At 45.6% G+C, this 21,989-nt stretch overlaps 2 protein-coding genes across 7 annotated transcripts in view; one reads left to right on the top strand and one right to left on the bottom strand.

Annotated features, from left to right (window-relative positions):
- Positions 1-1,286: 1,286 nt before the first annotated feature.
- Positions 1,287-12,895, bottom strand: FASTKD3 (FAST kinase domains 3). 3 transcript variants are annotated; one of them, XM_005221646.5, is made up of 7 exons: positions 12,796-12,894; positions 8,961-10,444; positions 7,541-7,626; positions 5,172-5,346; positions 3,847-3,916; positions 3,396-3,510; positions 1,287-2,289 (listed from the first exon to the last, which is right to left on the bottom strand). In XM_005221646.5, the coding sequence occupies exons 2-7, from the start codon at positions 10,396-10,398 to the stop codon at positions 2,191-2,193; spliced, it is 1,983 nt and encodes a 660-aa protein (XP_005221703.1). In that variant the 5' UTR covers positions 10,399-10,444; positions 12,796-12,894; the 3' UTR covers positions 1,287-2,190. The 3 variants fall into 3 exon arrangements, 2 of the variants coding, with proteins under 2 accessions (XP_005221703.1, NP_001019699.2); NM_001024528.2 differs by lacking the exon at positions 12,796-12,894 and having other exon boundaries at positions 1,967-2,289; positions 8,961-10,435; XR_239001.5 differs by lacking the exon at positions 1,287-2,289 and having other exon boundaries at positions 3,483-3,510; positions 3,847-4,030; positions 12,796-12,895.
- A 100-nt stretch (positions 12,896-12,995) lies between these two features.
- The window catches only part of MTRR (5-methyltetrahydrofolate-homocysteine methyltransferase reductase), a 32,975-nt gene continuing 23,981 nt past the window's right edge, over positions 12,996-21,989 (top strand). Inside the window, exons 1-4 of one of the 4 annotated variants that reach the window (XM_005221640.5) lie at positions 12,996-13,062; positions 15,210-15,374; positions 17,340-17,493; positions 20,129-20,246. In XM_005221640.5, the coding sequence (XP_005221697.1) occupies positions 15,246-15,374; positions 17,340-17,493; positions 20,129-20,246 (401 nt within the window). In that variant the 5' untranslated portion in view covers positions 12,996-13,062; positions 15,210-15,245. 4 annotated transcript variants of the gene reach the window in all.

Below are 21,989 nucleotides of genomic sequence, written 5' to 3'. Positions count from 1 at the left end.
AGAGGGCAGGGTAACCCCACAACCGTCCCCATTCCTTGCCCAAGCGTCTCTTCCCTCTGGCTGTTCCTGAGTTACATTTTTATAATCAACCTACATTCGGGTTAGTAAAACATTTCTCTGAGTTGTGTCAGCTGCTCTAGCAAATTGATGGAACCCAAGGAGGGGGTCATCATTACTTTGCCAACAAAGGTCCATCTAGTCAAAGCGATGGTTTTTTCAGTAGTCATGTATGGATGTGAGAGCTGGACCAGAAAGAAGGCTGAGAGCCAAATTGACACTTTTGAACTGTGGTGTTGAAGACTCTTGGGAGTCCCTTGGACTGCAAGGAGATCCAACCAGTCCATCCTAAAGGAGATCAATCCTGAATATTCATTGGAAGGACTGATGTTGAAGCTGAAACTCCAATACCTTGCCACCTGATGCAAAGAACTGACTCATTGGAAAAGAGCCTGATGCTGGGAAAAATTTAAGGTGCGAAGAGAAGGGGACGACAGAGGATGAGATGGTTGGATGGCATCACCGACTCGATGGACATGAGTTTGAGCAAACCCCGGGAGATAGTGGAGGCCAGGGGAACCCAGCATGCTGCAGTCCGTGGGGTCGCAAAAAGTCGGACATTAACTGAGTGACTGAACTGAACTGAACTGAAGGAGGGGGATACTGGAGCCTCCGACTTACAGCCAGTTGGTCAAGTCATGTGACAACTGTCACAAGGGTGGGGGTGAGGGGACAGTCTTGTGGGCCTGAGCCTTCCACCTGTGGGATCTGGAGCTCTCTCCAGGCAGACACGATCAGAGTTCAATTGTAGGACCTTCAGCAGGTGCTGGAGCACAGCCCCATCCCCCTGCCCGACACACACATTCTAACTGGGTGCAGAACCCTTCTTATCCCCGAAACTTTTAACTTACCATAATGGGACAGTGAAGCACACACAGGGAACTAGGTAGTTTGAAGCCACGCTAGATTTAGAAGTTTCTCCCTCCAACACCCCGCAAGCCTGCTTAAGTCGCCTTTTTCACATCTTTATACCTTTATGAATAAGAAAGCTCCCATACCAATAAAAAATTTTATTAACTAAAGGATTATGTCTGTGTAAATCTATAATTCTATATGTTCATACAAAAACCTATTTTCCTTGCTCCTTTTCTTACCATATATTACTTCCTCTAATAAAATATAAAAGAAAAAAATAGGAGATAAAATTTCTTACATTTGTTAGAAGAGCAAGCAAAAGTCTCTCAAGAATATATTTTCAGTTAGCAGACAATCATCACAAGACACAAGACTTAAAAAAAATAATGACATTTACTCACTCCTTTATTGTAGTTGATCAGTTCTGTTTGATGTATAAAAGTATCTATGATACTAGTATTAAATAAAGATTAATTTTAAATTTGCTACTGGTTAAGTGCTTAAAACTCAACATTCAAAAAACTAAGATCACAGCATCAGGTCCCATCACTTCATGGCAAAAAGATGGGGGAAAAAAGGAAACAGTGGCAGACTCTATTTTCTTGGGCTCCAAAATCACTGTGGATGCTGACAGCAGCCATGAAATTAAAAGACGCTTGCTTCCTGGAAGAAAACTATGACAAACCTAAACAGCGTATTAAAAAGCAAAGACATCACCTTGCTGACAAAGGTCCATACTGTCAAAGCTGTGGTTTTTCCAGTAATCATGTCTGGATGTGACAGTTGGACTATAAAGAGAGCTGAGCACTGAAGAATTGATGCTTTCAGATTGTGGTGTTGGAGAAGGCTCTTGAGAGTCCCTTGGACTGCAAGGAGATCCAACCAGTCCATCCTCAAGGAAAATCCACCTTGAATATTCATGGGAAGGACTGATGCTGAAACTCCAATACTTTGGCCACTTGATTCGAAGAACTGGCTCACTGGAAAAGATCTTGATTCTGGGAAAGATTGAGGGCAGAAGGAGAAGGGGGCAGCAGAAGATAAGATGGCTGGATGGCATTACTGACTCAATGAGTTTGAGCAAACTCCGGGAGTTGGGGATGGACAGGGAAGCCTGGCGTGCTGCAGTCCATGGGGTTGCAAAGAATCAGACACGACTTAGTGACTAAACAACAACAAAAGTGTATACGAGAGACCCTTTCCAGATCATTCCATAAATAAATGGCTAATTTGCAAGTTCTTTCACTATGTGAGTTCAGAAGTCAGTATTCGTTCTTATTACCAATGACCACCTGAGTTTTGAGAAAACAGTTTTCCTTGTAAATAGTCCACTAATTCCAGTCTTGATTTTAGCATCTCAATCTCATAGTAGGGTATCTGTGAAGAGAAGAAAAGAAAGCCATCATGATCCTTCATAATCTGAAATCACCTTGGCTTTGGGGGTGCCTGTCTGTCTGTCACGCCCACCCCCGTGGCAGAGCATCAGCTCCTGGTGGGAGGACGTCAGAGCCGGCTCGCGCGTCCCGTGTGCCCAGAGCCTGCGATGGTGCTGCCAGCGCTGAAGGGGGGTGACTACACAAGGCTCAACATGATCCTTGTCCCCAGGGAGCTTACAAGTCAGGTACCAACTTAAAATGTGCAATAAATACAAAACGTAAGCAGAACATACAATGAAAATCATGCTTTAGTATTGAGAGGCAGTTTCTGACATTTCATTAGGGTGAGAGGTCGGCCTCACTGGGAGTCATGAAGACCTAGAACTGGGACACTCTGAGAGGGGGAGACCACCTGAGTGGCCTGGGCGAGGGGGAAAGGCCGGAAGGAAGACCGCCACGCTCGGAGCAGACAGCCCGGCCGCAGGCAGACCACGGAGCGTCCGAAATGCTGAGGTGCAGAGGAGTGTGACTCTATCCCGTAAGCGGTAAGGAAACAAGGAAGGTTTCTGAGCACACTGGCAATGATTTGTTTTAGAAAAGTTAATCTGGGTGTGTACAAGACGGAGTGGAAAAAAGTTAACTACACAGGAAAGCAGAGAGCAGGGTGGTTGACAGCTTGGATGACAGAAAACCCCCGTTACACGCACGGTGACTCCTCACTGAAGACCCTGTTAGTGACCCTCAACGTAAAGACTAGTAAGAGTCTTAAACGCTAGGAGTTGATGAAGGTCCTGGCTTTAATGGGCCATCTTGTCCATTTTATTCATTATATCAAGGGAAATTAAAATAATAGATATTCTAATAATCTAGCAATTCTAAAAGCAAAGTAAAGCACAGCTTATATAGGATTTAGGGATGTCTCACTTTTGGAAAACAAGTTGAAAAACCGTGTTTCAAAATACAAATCAAGAGACGAGTGTAACGAACAAAGCTGATGTATAACTAGACATTAGTCTGGTCCGCTGGGCTGCCACACCACTTAGGACCCCGGGAAAAGCAAATCTGAACCAGAAATGGCTTCTGGGGGAAAGAAAGGCAAAACCGTACCTGGACAACTTGATAACCAAGCAGGCGCAGGTGTCTCTGTTTAGTAGCCTCCTTCCCCAGCAAGTGTTTGCTATTCAGACAGAACCTTTTTGGGCCATCGATGCACAGCGCTACTCTAAACAACGGAAGAGGAGAGAGGAACTTCATTTCCATAACAATCCAAAATATTCACACAGTTTTAGTTGCCAGCGTTTATTTGGGATTTGGCTATGCTTTTGTGCCCATACTGTTTTCAAATGACTCATGACTGTCATCCAATGATTTGATGAAAAAAGCACTCAACTTTATCAACATTAAGGTTCATAAAATGTTACAAGGAATTTCTAACACTGGTATGCCATAGTGTTTATCTCCAGAACTGTGTCTACCTTTTTCACGTTCCTAAGAAACAGTCCTTATGTATTAACCTGGACAAGTCTCGTAACATCTAGACCACAACGGTTTTCTTTACCTTTTATGTACATCTTCATCAATTGTAAATGGTAATACAAATCCGTCTTCGTCTAATTTAATCTCAACATCTGGTGAGAGAAGAAAGGAAAAAGTCTTCGTGTGATACCCTCACAAACACTAGCTTCCTTCCCTTCTGGTTGTTTTGATTTCTTCCGCACTGCGTTTATCAACTGGGCAGAAGGCTGCAAAGTAACAACCACACCAGACAATGGTGAGAACTTTAATTTAATCAGAGCTTTGCCCAACCACATCAGGGTAAACTATGAGGGCTCGCCTGCACCTGAACAAGGAGGGGGCCCTCCGGGTCCCTGGGGCACGACGTGAACCACACACACTTTCACTCTCCTGGTAACAGATGGTGGGAACAGTGAAGACGACCCTACATCCCGGCACCTGGCATCCCCGAGCTCCAGTGCCCCAGGGGCCGGTGAGACAGCCAGAACCCTGACACATGGGCCCTGGGCACGCAGCCTCCCCGGCCTTCCCTGTAAAAGGAGCTCATGAAGGAGGGGAGTGAGACCTGACCGTGTGAAGCCCAGGAACACTGTCCTCTTTGGGCTGATTGTCCTTGACGCAACAGTGTGAAAAGAGAAGGCCTCTGACTCTCTAGGCAGTGCCGTCCAGCAAAACTTTGAGTGATGATGGAAACACTTATACCAGATACGGAGCACTTCAAGGGTGGCTAGCGCACCTGGGGGCCTGAACTGTGAATTTTTACAAGTGTAACTGATTTAAATTTAAACAGCAACTAGGATGTGTGGCTACTGTATTGGAGAGCAGCAGCCTGGAGGACAAGCGTTCACATGCTCAGTTGTGTCTGACTCCTCGTGACCCCAGGGACTGGAGCCCACCAGGCTCCTCTGTCCTTGCGTGGAATTTTCTAGGCAAGAATACTGGAGTGGGTTGCCATTTCCTTCTCCAGGGGATCTTCCCAATCCAGGGATCAGACTCATGTCTCCTGCATCGGCAGAAGGGTTCTTTACCTCTGAGCTGCCTGGGCAGCCCTGAGAAGACAAGACTAGCTGATAATTACTGAGCACTTACTGTGTCCTGGGTATTAGTCTGAGCTACTTCATTTGTTTACTTTGGGTCACTATTCCTCTGAATGAATGCCCCGAAAGGATGTCCAAAGACATTCTGCTGCATGAGGCTAACCTGCAGGACTCCACCCACAGAGTACTGACCCTTCAACCCTACTGCCCACCCCTGTTCCCATTTGCCTTCAGAAGGACCAGCTCCACTCTGTTTCCAGACCTGTGGTGGCTACTAAGGGCCACATGTTCCATCAGAGGACTGTGTAACAACAAACTCCCTATTACTTACCTATTGTGTAGCAATAAGGTGTTAACACTTTCGAAGAAAAATACAGTCTTGCTCCTAACAGGTCGATTAGTCCAATCATCACAGATTTATAAAGGTGAAAATCCATGGGGGTCTCCAGGGAAGAGCACGGAGTAAGAAAGGATTTCACTTGAAACTTAGGAAGAAGTTTTGGACCCTGAAAATGTATGTGCAAACGTGAGAAAGAAAAATCAGATACAAAATCAGAGAATAAAATGAATGCTGCCTGAGTATAAACATCTGATCCAAGATTACTTTGTAGGCAATATGTGCCCTTAAGACTCGGCACAAATACCTTTCTCAAAATGGCAATGCCAAATATTCTTTTTGTAAAAAGCGTTTTATTTTGAACCGGGGTATAGCTGACTTAACAGTGATAGTTGTGACAGTCTCCGGTGAAGAGGGAAGGGACTCAGCCCCGTACACACAAGTGTCCATTCTCCCCCAGGCTCCCTCACCCTCCAGGCTGCCATGTAACACTGAGCAGTGTCCTGTCCCACCCCTGCTGGTTATCCATTTAAACACAGCAGTGTGTACATCTCCAACTCAAACTCCCTAACTACCTCTTCCCCTTAACCTTCCCCTTGGCAACCGTACGTTCACTCTCTAAGTCTGAGTCTCTGTTTTGTAGGTAAGTCCACTTATATCGTCTCTTAGATTCCACACATAAGGGTTGTCACACGACACCTCTCCTTCCCTGACCACACTCGGCGTGACACTCTCTAGGTCCATCCATGTTGCTGCCAGTGAGACAAGGCCAAGTATTCCTGTTGTAGTTCAAGACCAGTAATTCAAAGCATCTTAAACGTGTTTTAAATGTAATCAGTGGTCACAAAAAGAAAAAACGGAAGGAAGGAAGGAAGAGAAAGAAAGCAAGCCAGCTCAAGAAACATCCCTAGAGCTCTTAGAACTGCTTTAAGGGGCTTGAGGCCACCCAGCTGAGTTTTTAATAGTGGAAAATGTGACAGAGCTGACATTTCAGTTTAGTAAGAAAAGGAAAGCTATGTAATAATGGTGCTAGTAATTGGTTATCCATCTGGAAAAGAACTAAGCTAGAGTTCTGCCACACATTACAGACTATAACTAACTTCAGGTAGATTAAAGATCTAAACGTAATAGGAAAATAGTATTTTTTAAATTCAGTAAAATATTTATACTATCTTAGGAGTCACAAAATATTCACAAACAACACAGGAAACCCAGCAGCCATAAAAAATGAACTGTTTGACTACAGAAAAGAAACATTTCTGTGTAGCAAAAAGGCATCGTAAACAATATTAAAACTAAAAAAATTTAAAACAAACCAGGAGAACATACATGCAACACACATAATAGTTAATGTCTTTTACAATGTGTTCTAGGGCTTCCCTGATAGCTCAGCTGGTAAAGAATCCACCTGCAATGCGGGAGACCTGGGTTTGATCCCTGGGTTGGGAAGATCCCCTGAAGGGAAAGGCTACCCACTTTCTGGCCTGGAGAATTCCATGGATTGTATAGTCCATGGGGTTGCAAAGAGTTGGACACGATTGAGGGACTTTCACTTTCACTAGGACAAAACACAAAACAAAACAGACAAACGACCCTGAGAAATAAGAATTAAGGCATAACGAGGCAATTCACAGCAAGTTAAATGAGCAATAAACACGTGAAAATACGTCCAACTTCATTACTCTCATCAAAACGCAACTGAAGCATGGGACATGGCATTTCATTGAGCCAAGTGACAAAATTAAAGGCACTAAGAACATACTGCGACAGAAATGGGGGGAGACAGTCACTTCCATTCACTGCTGGCGAAATGAGACATCTACAACTATTAGGGGGAAATCAATCCATCAGTGCCTGCCGAAAATTAGTCCAGCCATCCAGAGGGTGAGGTGGTTGGACGGTATCCCTGACTCAATGGACAGGAGTTTGAGCAAGCTCTGGGAGATGGGGAAGGACAGGGAAGCCTGGGGTGCAGTCCATGCGGTCGCAAAGAGTCGGACACAACTGAGCGACTGAAGAGCAACATCCATGGTCAGGAATCTAGTCTTAGATTAAAACAACAAAAGGGCTAAGTATGAAAGGGTAGGTATGCATGTTTATGACAGTATGGCTGATCAAGAGACAAGTATTGGAAAAGGCCTGTAAGTCCATCCATGATGAGTGGATTAGAAAAAAGTACCTGGTGGCAACTGACTCCAAGTGAATGAAAACTCTGTTTTTTAATGAGGTTACTCAGCTCAAAAGAGAAGGAACTTAAAAGAGGACTGGGGGTTGGGGGCTGATGGGGGCAGTGGTGGAGGGGAAGAAGGAAGCAAAGAAACCCATCCCTGTAGGGAAGTAATGCAACGAGCTCATACTTTTACCTTGTAGAACGGGCATTCTAGAATTGAGGTTAAGAAGAGTTGGGTCAGTTGTGCTAGGCTCAGTCTGTCCAAATAGGACTCTGCACCTGAAATACAAAGCATCTCAGTCAGAGTTAAGTTTGAATTTTGCTGTGTATAATCAGAGAATAGCCAGAATGCACACATTAATTGTGACCATAAAAAAGCACTGAAGAACTGATGCTTTTGAACTGTGGTGTTGGAGAAGACTCTTGAGAGTCCCTTGGACTGCAAGAAGATTCAACCAGTCCATTCTAAAGGAGATCAGTCCTGAACATTCATTGAAAGGACTGATGCTGAAGCTGAAGCTCCAATCCTTTGGCCACCTGAGGTGAAGAGCCAACTCTTCTTGGAAAAGACCCTGATGCTGGGAAAGATTGAAGGTGGGAGGAGAAGGGGATGACAGGGGATGAGATCGTTGGATGGCATCATAGACTCAATGGACATAAGTTTGAGCAAATTTCAGGAGATGGTGAAGGGCAGGGAAACCTGGCGTGCTGCAGTCCATGGGGTTTCAAAGAGTTGGACATGACTGAGCAACTGAACCACAACAACGTTAATTAATTCACTCTAATAAGGTACCTTTAAATGACACTAGGGAAATAACTTGTTAGAATTAATTATGCCTTCCTGCCTGTCATCTCAATGAAATCTCATTCTGGCTTTCAAGAATGCAAGCTCCTAATTGGAGAATATAATTAAAAGTGACAGATACATGTTAGAATTAGAATTAGTGGGGATTCCTTTTACCTATGGAAATCTAGATTCTTACAGATTTGGGTGGTCTTGAATTAAGATGAACATCTCTCAAAAAAAGGCCAGGACATCCCTGGTGGATAAGAGGGTAAGACCCAAGGCTTCCACTGCAGGGGGCATGTGTCTGATCCCTGGTCAGGAAGTTCCACATGTGGCCAGTTAATAAAGGCAAAAGAGTGATACAGCTGCTGTCATCAAAGCTCCTAACACGTTATTATGACACTGCCATTGTCATCACCAGATCTCTACAAGAAGATCCAGTTTCTCAGCTAGGGCAGCGGAGTCTGTTTACCCCAAAATGTTTTTTCTCTCTGAGCAATGTTCTACTGGTCTTTAACCCTGTGTTTATGTTAGCATCTGCAACTTCAGATCTCTTCTTCAGATCATAGTGGAAGAAAAAATAAAGGCTCAATAAAAAAGGTACATGCTGTGTATGTGTGCTTAGTTGCTCAGTCGTGTTCAAGTCTTTGCAACTCTTTGAAGAGTAGCCCGTCAGGCTCCTTTGTCTGTGGGATTTTTTCAGGCAAGAATACTGGAGTGGCTTGCCATTTCCCTTTCCAAAAAAAAAAAAAAGCTATATATGTGACTTGAAAACATCAAGGTCAAATGGTAAGTTTTCTACTCTCAGAAGTCATAACCAACTCACCTTGCAGCTGCTGAAGAAAATATGGGCTGAATATCTTGGCCATAAAATTGACCGGATGGCTCTCAATAAGTGAACACGAATGGAGAAGTCTCAGCAGTGTTTTGGGGGGAAAATGATTGAAGCGGGTTAACAGCATGTTTTCTAGCTTCCTAAATAAAGCAGAAGCATTTGGTGGCAGATAGTTGAGTTTTCCAAATGGCTCGATTAACTTGGCAGTCTGACTAGGTGAAAATTTTTCTGCTTGACAAACAAAAGTTTCTGCCACTGCGTTGAAGATGGGTTCTGAAAGAATCAGCTTTCTGCTGCAGTACTCCATGACTCTGCTGACAAGCTCAGGATCCAGAGTGAGACACAGTGAAGCGACATGCTGCTCCAGGGTTTCTGTAAAGAATCTGTCACTGTGCCCAAAGTATATGAGCGCCTCTAAGACTTTTCTGAGCTCTTCACTAGTGAAACGAGCGATGTGCCGCACGACGTACTTACTCAGTTTGATAACCAGGGGAAGGGCTTGAGTCTGATCAAGGACCACTAGGGCAGTGAGCATCTGGCTCATCAATTTAGGACTCAGGTTGGAAACTAGTGATAGAGAAAAGTGATTGATCTTATTTAAGAACCTCTGCTGTTGGTCCGCTTTTTCAGGACTCGCCTGCAACAGTCTGTAAACGGTCACGATATCCTCAGGGGTAAATGTTTCCAAACTTTCCCCTTGCAGCTGATATATGATCAGGTCTAGCGTCGAACAGCCCGGACCGTGCAGTTTAATTAGCGTTTCCCCCAGAATACAAAGACTGTGAACGTCCAGGCCGCCCCTTTCAAGACGATGCTGGCATTCCGCCTCCAGGTTCATCAGCAAGTGACTCTGGGGATCGCCACACAACAGAGTCAGGGCTTGAAAAGCAGTCACCAAACCCGCATTTGACAGATCCGAGGGATCCCGTCCAAACCGATCACACAATGCCTGAAAGGCGCTACTCTCCAGTATTTCTTTCGGCAACCTTTGATCACCATCTTTTCTTTCCACTTCACAAATACGATGTAAGGCTCCTGCCATCATAGTATCGGGCAAAGTCTCCAGTGTGCTTACAAAACGTAAGATTTCTCCTGATGAAGTGAAGCTGTTTAGTTTCCTGTAAAACATCTGTTCGTCCACATTTTTAACACTGTGTTCAAACCTGTCCCAGTTGTGTACTTGAGAGAACCCTGGCTCCCCAACTGGATGGAGGTCATTTCCGTTTTCTGAATGAAACTTCTTACAATGGGCATGATGGAACCGGACCCTGATGGGCCCAGGGTGCTGCGACCAGAACCATGGACACAGATGCTCTTTGACTGTCTTGTGAACATGATTTACTTGCTGAGTTTTCAGAGCAGCCAGAGCTCCATGTATCCGAAAATCAGATAAGTGATAGAGGTTCCTCCGTAAGGTAACTAAAGCCATGCCATCAGAGTCTCAGCTCCTCTTGAGTTACAACTATGTTAAAAGACTAAAAAAAAAAAAAAAAAGTAGTCAAATATATTAGAACACGGTTCATTCAACATCAATGCTTATGAAACTAAGGATGAGTATCCAAAAGGAGTCATTCCCACTAAACATTTCCCACTCAAACATTAGTACCATGTTACTCAGATGTAAAAAAAGAACGAAATTGTGCCATTTGTAGATACTTGGGTGGAACTAGAGACTGTTATACAGAGTGAAGTAAATCAGAGAGAAAAACAAATATCCTATATTAATGCATATATGAGAAATTTAAAAAATGGTATAGACGAACTTATTTACAAAGCAGAAACAGAGACAAAGACATAGAGAACAAAGGGGGAGGAGGGGTGGGACAGATGGGGAGATTGGGGTTGACATATAAACACTACTGATATTACATATAAAACAGATAACTGAAGACAGTGACGGCAGCCATGAAATTCAAAGATGCTTGCTCCTTGGAAGAAAAGCTATGACAAACCTAGACAGTGTATTAAAAAGCAGAGACATTACTTTGCCAACAAAGATCTGTATAGTCAAACTATGGTTTTTCCAGCAGTCACGTGTGGCTGTGAGAGTTGGACCATAAGGAAGGTTGAGTGCCAAAGAATTGATGCTTTTGAACTGTGGTGCTAGAGAAGACTCTTGAGAGTCCCTTGGACTACAAGGAGATCCAACCGGTCAATCCTCAAGGAACTCGACCCTGAATATTCATTGGAAAGACTGATGCTGAAGCTGAAGCTCCAATCCTTTGGCCACCTGATGCAACAAGCCAACTCACTGGAAAAGAACCTGATGCTGGGAAAGATTGAAGGCAAAAGGAGAAGGAGACGACAGAGGATGAGATGGTTGGATGGCATCACCAACTCAATGGACATGAGTTTGAGTGAACTCCGGGAGAGGGTGAAGGAAGGGGAAACCTACTGCAAACCATGGAGTCACAAAGTGTCTGACATGACTGAGTGACCGAACAACAACAACAAATGAGAACCTCCTGTATAGCACAGGGAACTCTACTCAGGGCTCCGTGGTGACCTGAATGGGAAGGAAATCAAAGAAGAGGGGATGTATGTATACATGTGTCTGATTCCCTTTCTTGTATAGCAGAAACTAACACAACATATAGTTGTAAACTAACACAATATAGTTGTGAAGCAACAACTATACTCCAATGAAAATAAACAACAGCAAAAAGGCCTAAGTACTAGAGGAGCAGTGACTCTGCACCCTAGAGCTTGGAATTGCAACTGTTTACCTCAGATTGGGGCTCGAACCCAGCCAAAACCCTGCTTGGGACTTCAACCCACATGGCTGGGACTCGAACCCAGCCAAAACCCTTACTGGGACTTCAATCCACATGGCCGGAACTCCAACCCAGCCAAAACCCACAGTACTGGGTTTCAGGCCCTAATGAAGTGATAGGTAAAAAGTGGATTTACTCAGATAGACAGAAGCACACTCCAGAGTGTGGGGCCATCGCGGAGGGTGAACGTGGCTGCGAAATTAGGTGTGGTTAGTTTTTATAGGATGGGTAATTTCATATGCTAATGAGTGGGAGGATTATTCCAACTGTTTTTGGAAAAGTGTGGGGATTTTCCAAGATGTTACAGAATAGCTGCTGGATCTCATAATCATCGCTATCATTTGCCAGACAATGTTATATTTAATTGTCCCAACAACACAATGAATTAAGTACTTTAAAGTCATCTTAGAAATGAGGACACCGAAGCACAGAGATCTCATGTTGTCCAGTTTACACAGCTAGTAGGCGGCTGAGCCAGACTTCAACTCGGGTAGTCTGGTTCCTTCGCACGCCTCCTATGTGCTGGTTGACGAAAGGAACTGCACTTGGTCCAACGTTCTCAAACACACAACTGAAGTGACCATTAATTCACACGGCAAGGGTGAAAAGAGCAGCTTCAAGGTCTCCGAGGGGTCAGTTTCCCCTCAGAGTTAGGATCTAAACAGGACTGAGGAATAAGAAGGTCTAGCTTTGCAGATGGAGGAAAAAAAAAATAAAACGCTTATCAACGAAGGGGAAAGGTGGGCCAGCCCGTCCACACTTGCTTGACCAGCCCCGCTGTGGGAGACCCGGGAACACGAGGGTGCGGGGCAGCGGGGGACGGAGCGCCCGGAGCGGGGAGCCGCGTCTTCTCTGGAGGGAAAGGACCTGACGGGCCGGGCGCCCCCAAAACGGGCGCCGCGGAATCCTACGCTCACGCACCGGGAACGGCGGGAACCGCGTCCGAAGAGCGGGGCGGCTAGCCGGGGAGCGAGCGCGAGCGCCTCAGCGAAGCCGTGGGCCACGCACGCCGGGCCGGGACAGCCAAGTCCACAACCCGTCTGGATACCTACCGGACTCCGCGCGCGCCTGGGTTCCAGCAACCCACGCGGCTCCGCAGCCTCTGCGGCCTCCGTACGCTCGCCCTTCACCGGAGGGGGCCCCTGGCGCTTGCACCAGGAAGGGGCGGGCGCCCCACGTCCAGGCGCGCGGTGATTGGCCTCAGCTCCTTTTCCCGAGCCTCCTTATTGGTCCCCGGCGCGAGGCGGTGTGCGCAGGCGCGGGAGCCGGGGCTCACGTCCCTGAGCTTTTTCCTCAGCAACCCCGCCGGATTCCTTCAGGTGAGTGTACCCCGCAGCCGCCGCTGCCAGATCTGGGCGACCGGCGGCAGCCTCCGCGTCCCTCCTTCCCGCCCAGGCTGGACGCGCGCGGGGAGGAGGTCAGGACTCAGGCCTGGTAGGGTGGAGGGCTGACTGCGCCGGGGACTCGGCCCTGCGCCCTCACCGTCATCTCCCGGAGGCGCCGCGGGGCGTGCAGAACGGCGGAGCCGGTCCCGCAGGTCCTTGTGGGCCGTTCCCCGATCGGGGTCTATGGTTCCAAACACTTTTCCTAGACGGGGGTCTAAGGGCACGTTGGGGCACCGGGTTAGGGGGAGGGACGCGGGAGGCGGGGATGCGGGGCACGCGGACCAGCTGCGCGCTCTGGTTCTCCGCCCCGACCTTGTCCTGCGGGTGTCGGGGACCCCACCCCCTGAGGAACGTGGGCTGCAGTGCCTGCTCCGTAAGGTGGTTAAGGGGCCGAGGGTCTCACGCAGCGAGCATCTCGGACGGTGCCTGTGGTTCCTGCGAAGTGCCCTGGGTCCCTGGCTTGGATAGTGGTAGAAGCCCTTTCCATCACTGCGCTGTCGTGCTTCTGGATCAGCTCGGTGTGTACTGTCTCCACGTCGTCCCCTTATCCATTTATATAGAGTTAGAAAGAAAGAAGAGAGCGCTCAGTCGTGTCCGGCTTTTGCGATCCCAAGAACTGTGGCCCGCCAGGCTCCTCTATCCATGGGATTCTCCAGGCAAGAATACTGGAGTGGGTTGCCATTTCCTTCTCCAGGGGATCTTCGCGACCCAGCAATTGAACCCAGGTCTCCCGCAATTGCAGGCAGATGCTTTACCGACTGAGCTATGCGGGAAGCTTTCTTTTTTTTTTTTTTTAAATCCAGAGTTAACCTCTTGCGTACCCGCTGTATCCAGCGCTGTTCTGTTCCGCAGGTTGTTCCCTGCTTTTTAGCATCCTGCTTATTAATACTGTGATTCTGCCGTTTAATTCCTTCGTGGCTTTAAGTTGTCCTCAGATCTAATTGGCCAGAGGAGCAAAAAAGTATCTGCGGTTCGTTTCCCGAAAGCCAAGTTTGGGGTTTGAGTTTCATTCAGTTTGCCATGCGTGCTTAAGTTGCTTCAGTCATGTCCTACTCTCTGTGACCCCATGGATTGTAGCCCGCCAGGCATGGCAACCCACTCCAGTATGGAGAATCTCATGGGCAGAGGAGCCTAGTAGTAGTAGTGTAGTTGTTACGTCGTGTCCGACTCTTGGGACCCCATAGACAGTAGCCTGCCAGGATCCTCTGTCCATGGGATTCTCCAGGCAAGAATACTGGAGTGGGGTGCCATGCCCTCCAGAGGATCTTCCCAACCCAGCAATCTAACCAGGCGTCTCATATCTCCTGCGTTGGCAAGTGGGTTCTTTACCACTAGTTCTACCTGGGAAGCCTGAATCCTTACATATTGACAGTCTCTCAGGTTCAGACACTTGAGGTGTGGTGAAAAATCTGTGAGCCCTTTATTTTACTCCTGGTTATCTGTTCAGGAAAAAAACGTAAAACTAGTAAAAGATTTGAGTGGATTAGAAGTGTTTTTCTCTGTTTATAGATATGTATGTATACACATGCATGCAGATGTATATGAAATTGAATTAAATAAGAAAGGTATTAACTAGAGTACTGTGATTTATTTACCACTGGGATCAAGTAGGAATCAATTTTAATCGAGGTTTTACCATTTTAGTGAATTTTTAATTTTACCTTTTTTTAAAAGAGAAAAGGTATCTGACATTTATTGGACACTGCTGTCTTTGTCAGGTAGGTACCGTCATTGTCACCACTCTAAAGGTGCGAGAACCAAGAAACTGGTCAGTAGGCCTGAGTCCGGCCTGAAGTTCCCCTCCTGTGAATGGTCACTTCTGGCGGGATTCAAACCCTGGTAGTCTGGCCCCAGAATCTGATTTCTGAGCTGTGGCATTAGAGCTTTCCTTGTATTTGCCTTGATTTCATTAATACTCTCTTTCTTAGACCTTAAGAATTAATGCTAAAAAAGTTAGTAAGTCTGTTTCATATTATCCCTGGATATTGTTGCAGTCCATTTTTAATTAAGAAAATTCATACCTGCAGGTTGTTACTGCTCAGTTAAAGAGAGAAATCCCTTTTCCCCTTTCTGTTTTACAGTGTAACTGTTAGAGCTGTAGCATATGCCTGGAGGTGATGAGGAGGTTTTTGTTACTCTATGCTACACAACGAGGACAAGCAAAGGCCATAGCCGAAGAGATAAGTGAAAAAGCAGTTACATATGGTTTTTCTGCAGATCTCCACTGTATTAGTGAGTCGGATAAGGTAAGTCATGGTTTTTACTGTGTTTCACGCTTTGAAGTATCTTGGTTGGGAATTGATGTTAAAAAACGAAGTGGGACCCTAAATGCCACCATGATCCTTTTTTTGTTTTTTTAAACACTTAGAAATTCATTTTATCAACTGTGTTGTAAGACTTCTGCCAACTTTTTTCTCTGTGTGTGTGTTAAATTAAACTGCATGGTCTTAAAAACTAGGATGACTAACCACTCTCAACTATAAATGGAACTAGTATATTTGCCTTGTTTTTCTCGCTGGGTGCCTGGGAACAATTGAGGTGTGTGTGTTCACAGGAACATGTGAGCTTTCCACCTCATGAATCCTGGTGCCCTGTACAAACTTCCCTGAAATAATGACCTTGTCATTTGTGCCAGAGTTCTTCCAAGTGCAGAACCACTGAATTCTTTTGTGAAGACAGAATCTAGAGTGAAGGTGTAGGATCTTTGGGAGCCTCGGGGGCTGCTTGTCTTTCTGTATTCAGTCTCTGCAGAAGTTCCCACTGTAGGATTGTTGTCCAGGCGCTATGTCGTGTCTCTCTGTTGGCGACCCTGTGGACTGCAGCATGCCAGGGCTCCCTGTCCTCCACTACCTCCTGGAGTTTGCTCAGACTCATGTTCACTGAGTTGTTTACATGAGATCTTAACAGATCTGTGCTTAGAATACCTAGTCTGAGGTCTTCAGGTTATAGTCACACGCATTTCAGGCCTTAGGGCACGGCAGCCCACTTCAGTATTCTTGTCTGGAGAATCCCATGGACAGAGGAGCCTGGTGGGCTACAGTCCGTGGGGTTGCAGAGAGTCGGACTCGACTAAGCGACTAACACTCATTCAGGCTTGAGCCACGAGCAGGGCTCTTATAACACCCATGGTGATGTGCCAGCCCCTAAGTCCTAGGATTCAGCTCAGTACTTGAAAAACCACCCGGCCATGCACTCTTGCTCCAGTTCACAACCTCCTCTGTTCCTTCCCATGTGTCTGGTCGAAAAGACTAGCCTGTCAGCCACAGAGGTGAATTATAAGCTCAGCTCCTAGAAGGGAAACCACAAAGTTCCTTGATGTAGCCAGGTCAGGCGGAGTCCTGATGGAGCCACTCACCCAGGCAGGAGGGTCCCGGTGGGGAGCCAGTCACCCAGCCGGGAGGGTCCTGGGGCACTGCCAGTCATGGGCTCCGTGATCCTGCAGCACGTTCAGAGTGAGCTGTGGTGCCACAGGATGGAGCTCCGTCCAAATCTGTTACTAACCCCAGAAACAGAGTCAGCAGCATCAGACAACTAGCCCTGACATGGCCCCCTCGCCAGTGACCCCGGTGGGGCCAGCAGCTCTTTGAAAAGTTAAGTGAGTAGTGAGTTGGTTTTGATACCCCGGTAGTCGTGTTGTTTGCTCTCCTCAGCTGAATGGTTTCTCCAGTTGTTCCTCATCCAACTTTAACCCAATAGCTCTCTGCCCTCCTCAATCAGTTGTCTTTTTTAAGGTAAAGTCACTCACTGTAAACTGCAGAGTTGTGTTGTAGAAACGTTGAGTCGCCTGGTAAGATGTCAGCTCAAATCTTCACCTGTTAACGTCAGCATGAAAAATAAAGTGAATACCTCAGAGCCCAGTGATAGAGCTCATGATTGTGAATAGAGAGAGTGAAGTGCTTAATTGGGAGTACTTGAAATTTAGGTGAGAATTAGAATAAGGAAATGTGAATTTTAAGACTTGGAAACACCAGTGATCCCAGTATTCCGTTTTCTTGGCTCTCTGGAACCCTGAGGCGGTCAGGCCCTTCCTGACAGCTAGGTTTCCTGATCTCTGAGGAGTAACACTTTCACTTTGCCATTTAAAATGCTCTGTGTGCCTCTCTGCCATTATGTGACACAGACCACAGGACAGAAAATGAAGCTGATTGTTTTTGCTGGTATGTTGAGTCTGCATAGCAGTAGATCTCTGACATGATACCCTTGTTTTATAGTATGATCTGAAAACTGAAACAGCCCCTCTTGTGATGGTAGTTTCTACCACGGGCAACGGAGACCCGCCTGACACAGCCCGCAAGTTTGTTAAAGCCATTAAGGACAAGACGCTGCCGCCTGACTTCCTGGCTCACCTGCGGTATGGATTACTAGGTGTGGACTGTGTTTTATGTAGTTACTGGAATGTTACTGCTGGCTTTAGCGCTAGTATCTAAATGTGTTTTTCAAAACCATGGTGCATCATTGTATAGATTTTGTCCTTCTTGAGTTTTGATGTGTTTTATGTGTGTATAATATTTGAGGGTAAACCAGGTACTATTTCCTAGCCATCACCCACCAGCAGCTCCTCTGGAGGGCCGCATTTTGCATCTTAACCTCGGGCGCACACCAGATTCATCTGGGAAACATTTTCGAAGTGTTAGTGGTTGGGCCTCACCCCAAATCTGCCAAACCCAAGGAGCAACTCTGCATGCTGTGTGTTTTGTTTTTTTTCCCTCAAAGGTCTTATGTGACGACTTCCTTAGCAGACGACCATTGCCTAGGATGCTGGTTCTCCAGCCTGGCCGCACACTAGCACCCGCTGGGAGTTTTCCTCCCATTGTCATTGCTTCGAGTGCCCCCCTCCTGCCCACCACACTGTGATTCTGACTTAATCTTTCTGAAGTAGGGTCCTGGGATCATTGTTTTTTAAAGCTCTCAGGTGACTACTGTGTACCCCAACTTAAGAAGCACTGGCCTAGGGTAGGGCTCTCTGAAGAATAGCTTTAAAATATTAAAGGCTCAGAAGGACCAGTGCAGTGAGATAGTTGCACCAAAGAGGGAATTGAGGGTTCATTTGCCTGGCTCACGCTCTCTGTTCTCCTTAGAGAGCACTTTTGGGGAGGGTATCTAGAAAGGATGGAATGTGTGATGATAAGTAACTGGCCTGGCCGAGATCTGTCGTGTGTAGTGTATTCAAGAGAGCATTTTAGAGTGTGTATAGCTTTTTAATTCATTTTTTCCAATTTATTTATTTAGAAGAGTGAACATGTACATATTGCTTTAAAAATTCCTCAAAATTATTTAAAAGGAAAGACCGAAGCCTGTCTGGCCATTTTAGTCAATCTTAGGCCCGGAGAAGGAAATGGCAACCCATTCCAGTGTTCTTGCCTGGAGAATCCCATGGACGGAGAAGCCTGGTAGGCTGCAGTCCATGGGGTCGCACAGAGTCAGACATGACTGAAGCAACTTAGCAGCAGCAGCAGCATGGGCCCACCAATGGATTGCTCACCTTGTTCTTGTAGGAAAAATCCAGGGAGACAAGTGCAAAATTTAAGCTCTTAATTTTAAATTTTTAACAAGTATGAAAGTGTTAGTCCATTTCTTAAGAGGAAACACAGAAGCAATTCTTAATATATCAACACAGAAACAGCAAGTAAATGGTCCTTTGTGTTTTGGATGTAGCTCTTGTTCTAGATTAGGAGTCAGTAAACTCTATAAAGGACCAGATAGTAAATACTTTAGGCTTCGTAAGTCACTGGTCTATCTAAGAACTATTCATCTCTGCTGTTGGAGCTTGAAAGCTGCCTTAACAAGGTGTGAACAGGTGGACCTGGCTGTGTTCCAATAAAACTTTATTTGCAGAGACAATGGATGGCAATTGCCCACAGGCTGTAGTTTGCAGACCCTGCAGTGGGATCAGAAAAGCCTGAAAATACAGATATTGCATGTTCTTGTGAAAGGAGCAAAGGTTGTTGCTGAACCAAGAATGACGCTGGGATTCTTGGCCTCCAGAGGAGAAGAATTCAGCCTGGAGCCAGTGACAAGGCTTGATCACTCAGAGCTTTTGTGTAATAAAGTTTTATTAAAGTATTAAACAGATAGAGAAGACTTCTGACATAGACATCAGAAGGGAACAGAAAGAGTGCCCCCCTGCTAGCCTTTAGCAGTATGTTGTATACCTGTCAACAGGCTGCTAATTAGAGAAAGGAGATGTCCCAAAACTTAGAGAATGGCACCAAGCCCCTCACCCACAATATGCATTTTGAGATAACGTTGGCACCAGGAGGGTCATCCCGGGCCATAAAACGATTGGCATGAATCTTGAAGAAAGGCAGGTTTCCAAGAAAATATATAGTTTCATTAACAGTTACAGATTAGGGGAACAATGCATGAGTAGAACACACAGGTTTGTTGAGCCCTTGTCATTCTAAGTCCTAAGAGGAAAGAGTCTAAGGTAAATACATGGTTCATTACCATAGCTTAAGACAAACATTTCCTAAGAAAAATGCATTGGTTAGCTCAAGGTTTGAGAAAAGTTAAGTTCTGGTGGAGCCAGGTGTCCTCATGGCAACACAGAATTTTAAGAGAAACCTCTTTTTAAATCTGTATAGAGCAGGGGAAAAAATTTAACACTAGTATGTTTTCTCCTGCTGCTTAAGAGAGAGAGAAAAAGTGTCTGACACTTGCAGCCTATTTCCTCCCTTTGGAGACCCCTGGCCTTCCTGCCTGTTACCCTCTCATTTAGTATGCTAATCCTTATTTTCAGATTACCATATTTTTACACAGATTCATGGAAACAAAAATGTGAGATATATTTGTGTTAACAGTTGTCCAAAGTACTTGTTTTGTTTCTGTTTGCATAGGTAGTATTCCTCAAGGAAAAAATAAGAAAATACGAAGCTATGCATTATTTCCTGTTTCGTCAAGAAGAGCTTTGAATGGTGTTCTTCTGAATGTTTTGTTTCTGTCTTCTGAATATGGTTAAATTTAAACCTTACTTCGTGCTAATAACCCATTTGGACTCTAGGTCTGGGTGATTCAGAATACACATACTTCTGTAACGGGGGGAAGGTAATTGATAAACGACTTCAGGAGCTTGGAGCCCAGCGTTTCTACGACACTGGCCACGCGGATGACTGTGTAGGGTAAGAGCAATGTACCTCTGTCATTTCCAGTAAAGCATGTTTGTACATGATGTAAGTCAGTTTACAAAAGGGGTTCACTTTTGAACTAGCATTAACTTTCAGTCTTGAAAGTCCTATTTTAGTTTGGGGACCAAAGAAAATCCTCTAGAGCTTGATTTATCTGTTTTGCTGAATTTTTTTTTTTTTCAAAGTGCCCCGTCCATCTCAGTGTCTGCTAATGGAAGACACTAGGAAGGTAGCCCAGTACGGTTACCTCAGGCTTGGAAGTGTACAGCTGTTTGCAAAAGTCATTGTTTTCTTTAGGAACTTGGAAAGCATGTGCCTGCAGGGGAGTGACTGGACTCTGGACCTCCCCATGCAGGGCTCCCGGCCGCTCATTACAGGTGGAGAAGGCATGCCACAGGCCTTCCCGGCACCCTGGCTCCTTGACACTCTCCCTCCCTGTCTTCATGGTCATTTACCATCCTGCCAACCAGGAATATAATTTCTGTTTCATTAATTTATTCTTGTTTTTACAGTTCAGTATTTCACCCTACGTGCCACCTTACAAATCCTCTTAACGTGTGAACTCAAAAGACCTTATAGAATTGTCCTTATTCTGTCATAACAGCACAGGCATGCACTTGATCTTTTTTTCTGCTGTCTCTGTGTATTAAGTAAATCTCACCCACTAGATCTGGGCTTATGCAACATGACAAGTTCAGCAAAGGCTGTGCTTTCCTGCATACACCACCTTGCACGGGCATGTTGGAGACACTTCTGTTTGCCCGCAACTCACCTTTGTGAGTCCATGCGTCCGTCATTTTCTGCAGCAGTGATGCTGTGAGTTTTTTTCCATTGCCCCAGGGCACATGTCCCTTATGGTGACAGCTCCACCACATTGCCTTGCCTGTTACCTTTCAGTTTTGTCTTGCTGTGTTGGGCTCTTTTCCCCACGAAAAACCTTGTTGGCATTACATGTTTATTGTCCTGTGTGAGCTGTTTAAATGCTAAACGCTTATAAATCCATTATTCCGATTGCTCACCTCATATTTTACTTCAGAGGCTTTTGAGTTCACTGTTGATTTATTGCCCTGACCATTAAAATTCTTCAGTGTATACTTCAGCAGCCTGCATCTCTAAAATTTTCAGCCTAAGTACTCTTCTAAAATTAGAATATTTTCAAGGAGACATCTTGGCTTACTGTACCACCACATTGAAGGGGTTAAGAATGTAGCTGCTAACTGCTGCTAAGTCGCTTCAGTTGTGTCCAACTCTGTGGGACCCCATAGACAGCAGCCCACCAGGCTCCCCCGTCCCTGGGATTCTCCAGGCAAGAACACTGGAGTGGGTTGCCACTTCCTTCTCCAGTGCATGAAAGTGAAAGTGAAGTCGCTCAATTGTGTCTGACTCTTAGCGACCCCATGGACTGCAGCCTACCAGGCTCCTCCATCCATGGGATTTTCCAGGCAAGAGTACTGGAGTGGGGTGCCATTGCCTTCTTCGTAAGAATGTAGACTGGAGTTAAAATACCTGCGTTCACATTCTTGGTTTTCCCCACTTACTGACTATGAAGCATGGGTCAAATTACTTAAACTTTCTGTGTCTTGGTGTTCCCCCTTGTGAAATGGATAATAACAATAATAATAAAAATAATATTATTTAAGATTCTTTGAAGCATCAAATGAATGAATAAAACTTGATGTTTTAGAACAACGCCTGCCATACAGTGCATACTCAGCGGGCATGAGCTTTCTTGTAAGA

Source organism: Bos taurus, chromosome 20 (genome assembly GCF_002263795.3).
Source record: "Bos taurus isolate L1 Dominette 01449 registration number 42190680 breed Hereford chromosome 20, ARS-UCD2.0, whole genome shotgun sequence".
Taxonomy (NCBI): Eukaryota; Metazoa; Chordata; class Mammalia; order Artiodactyla; family Bovidae; genus Bos; species Bos taurus.
Note: the sequence above shows the minus strand (reverse complement) of the source record. Positions and strands in the feature narration are given on the sequence as shown.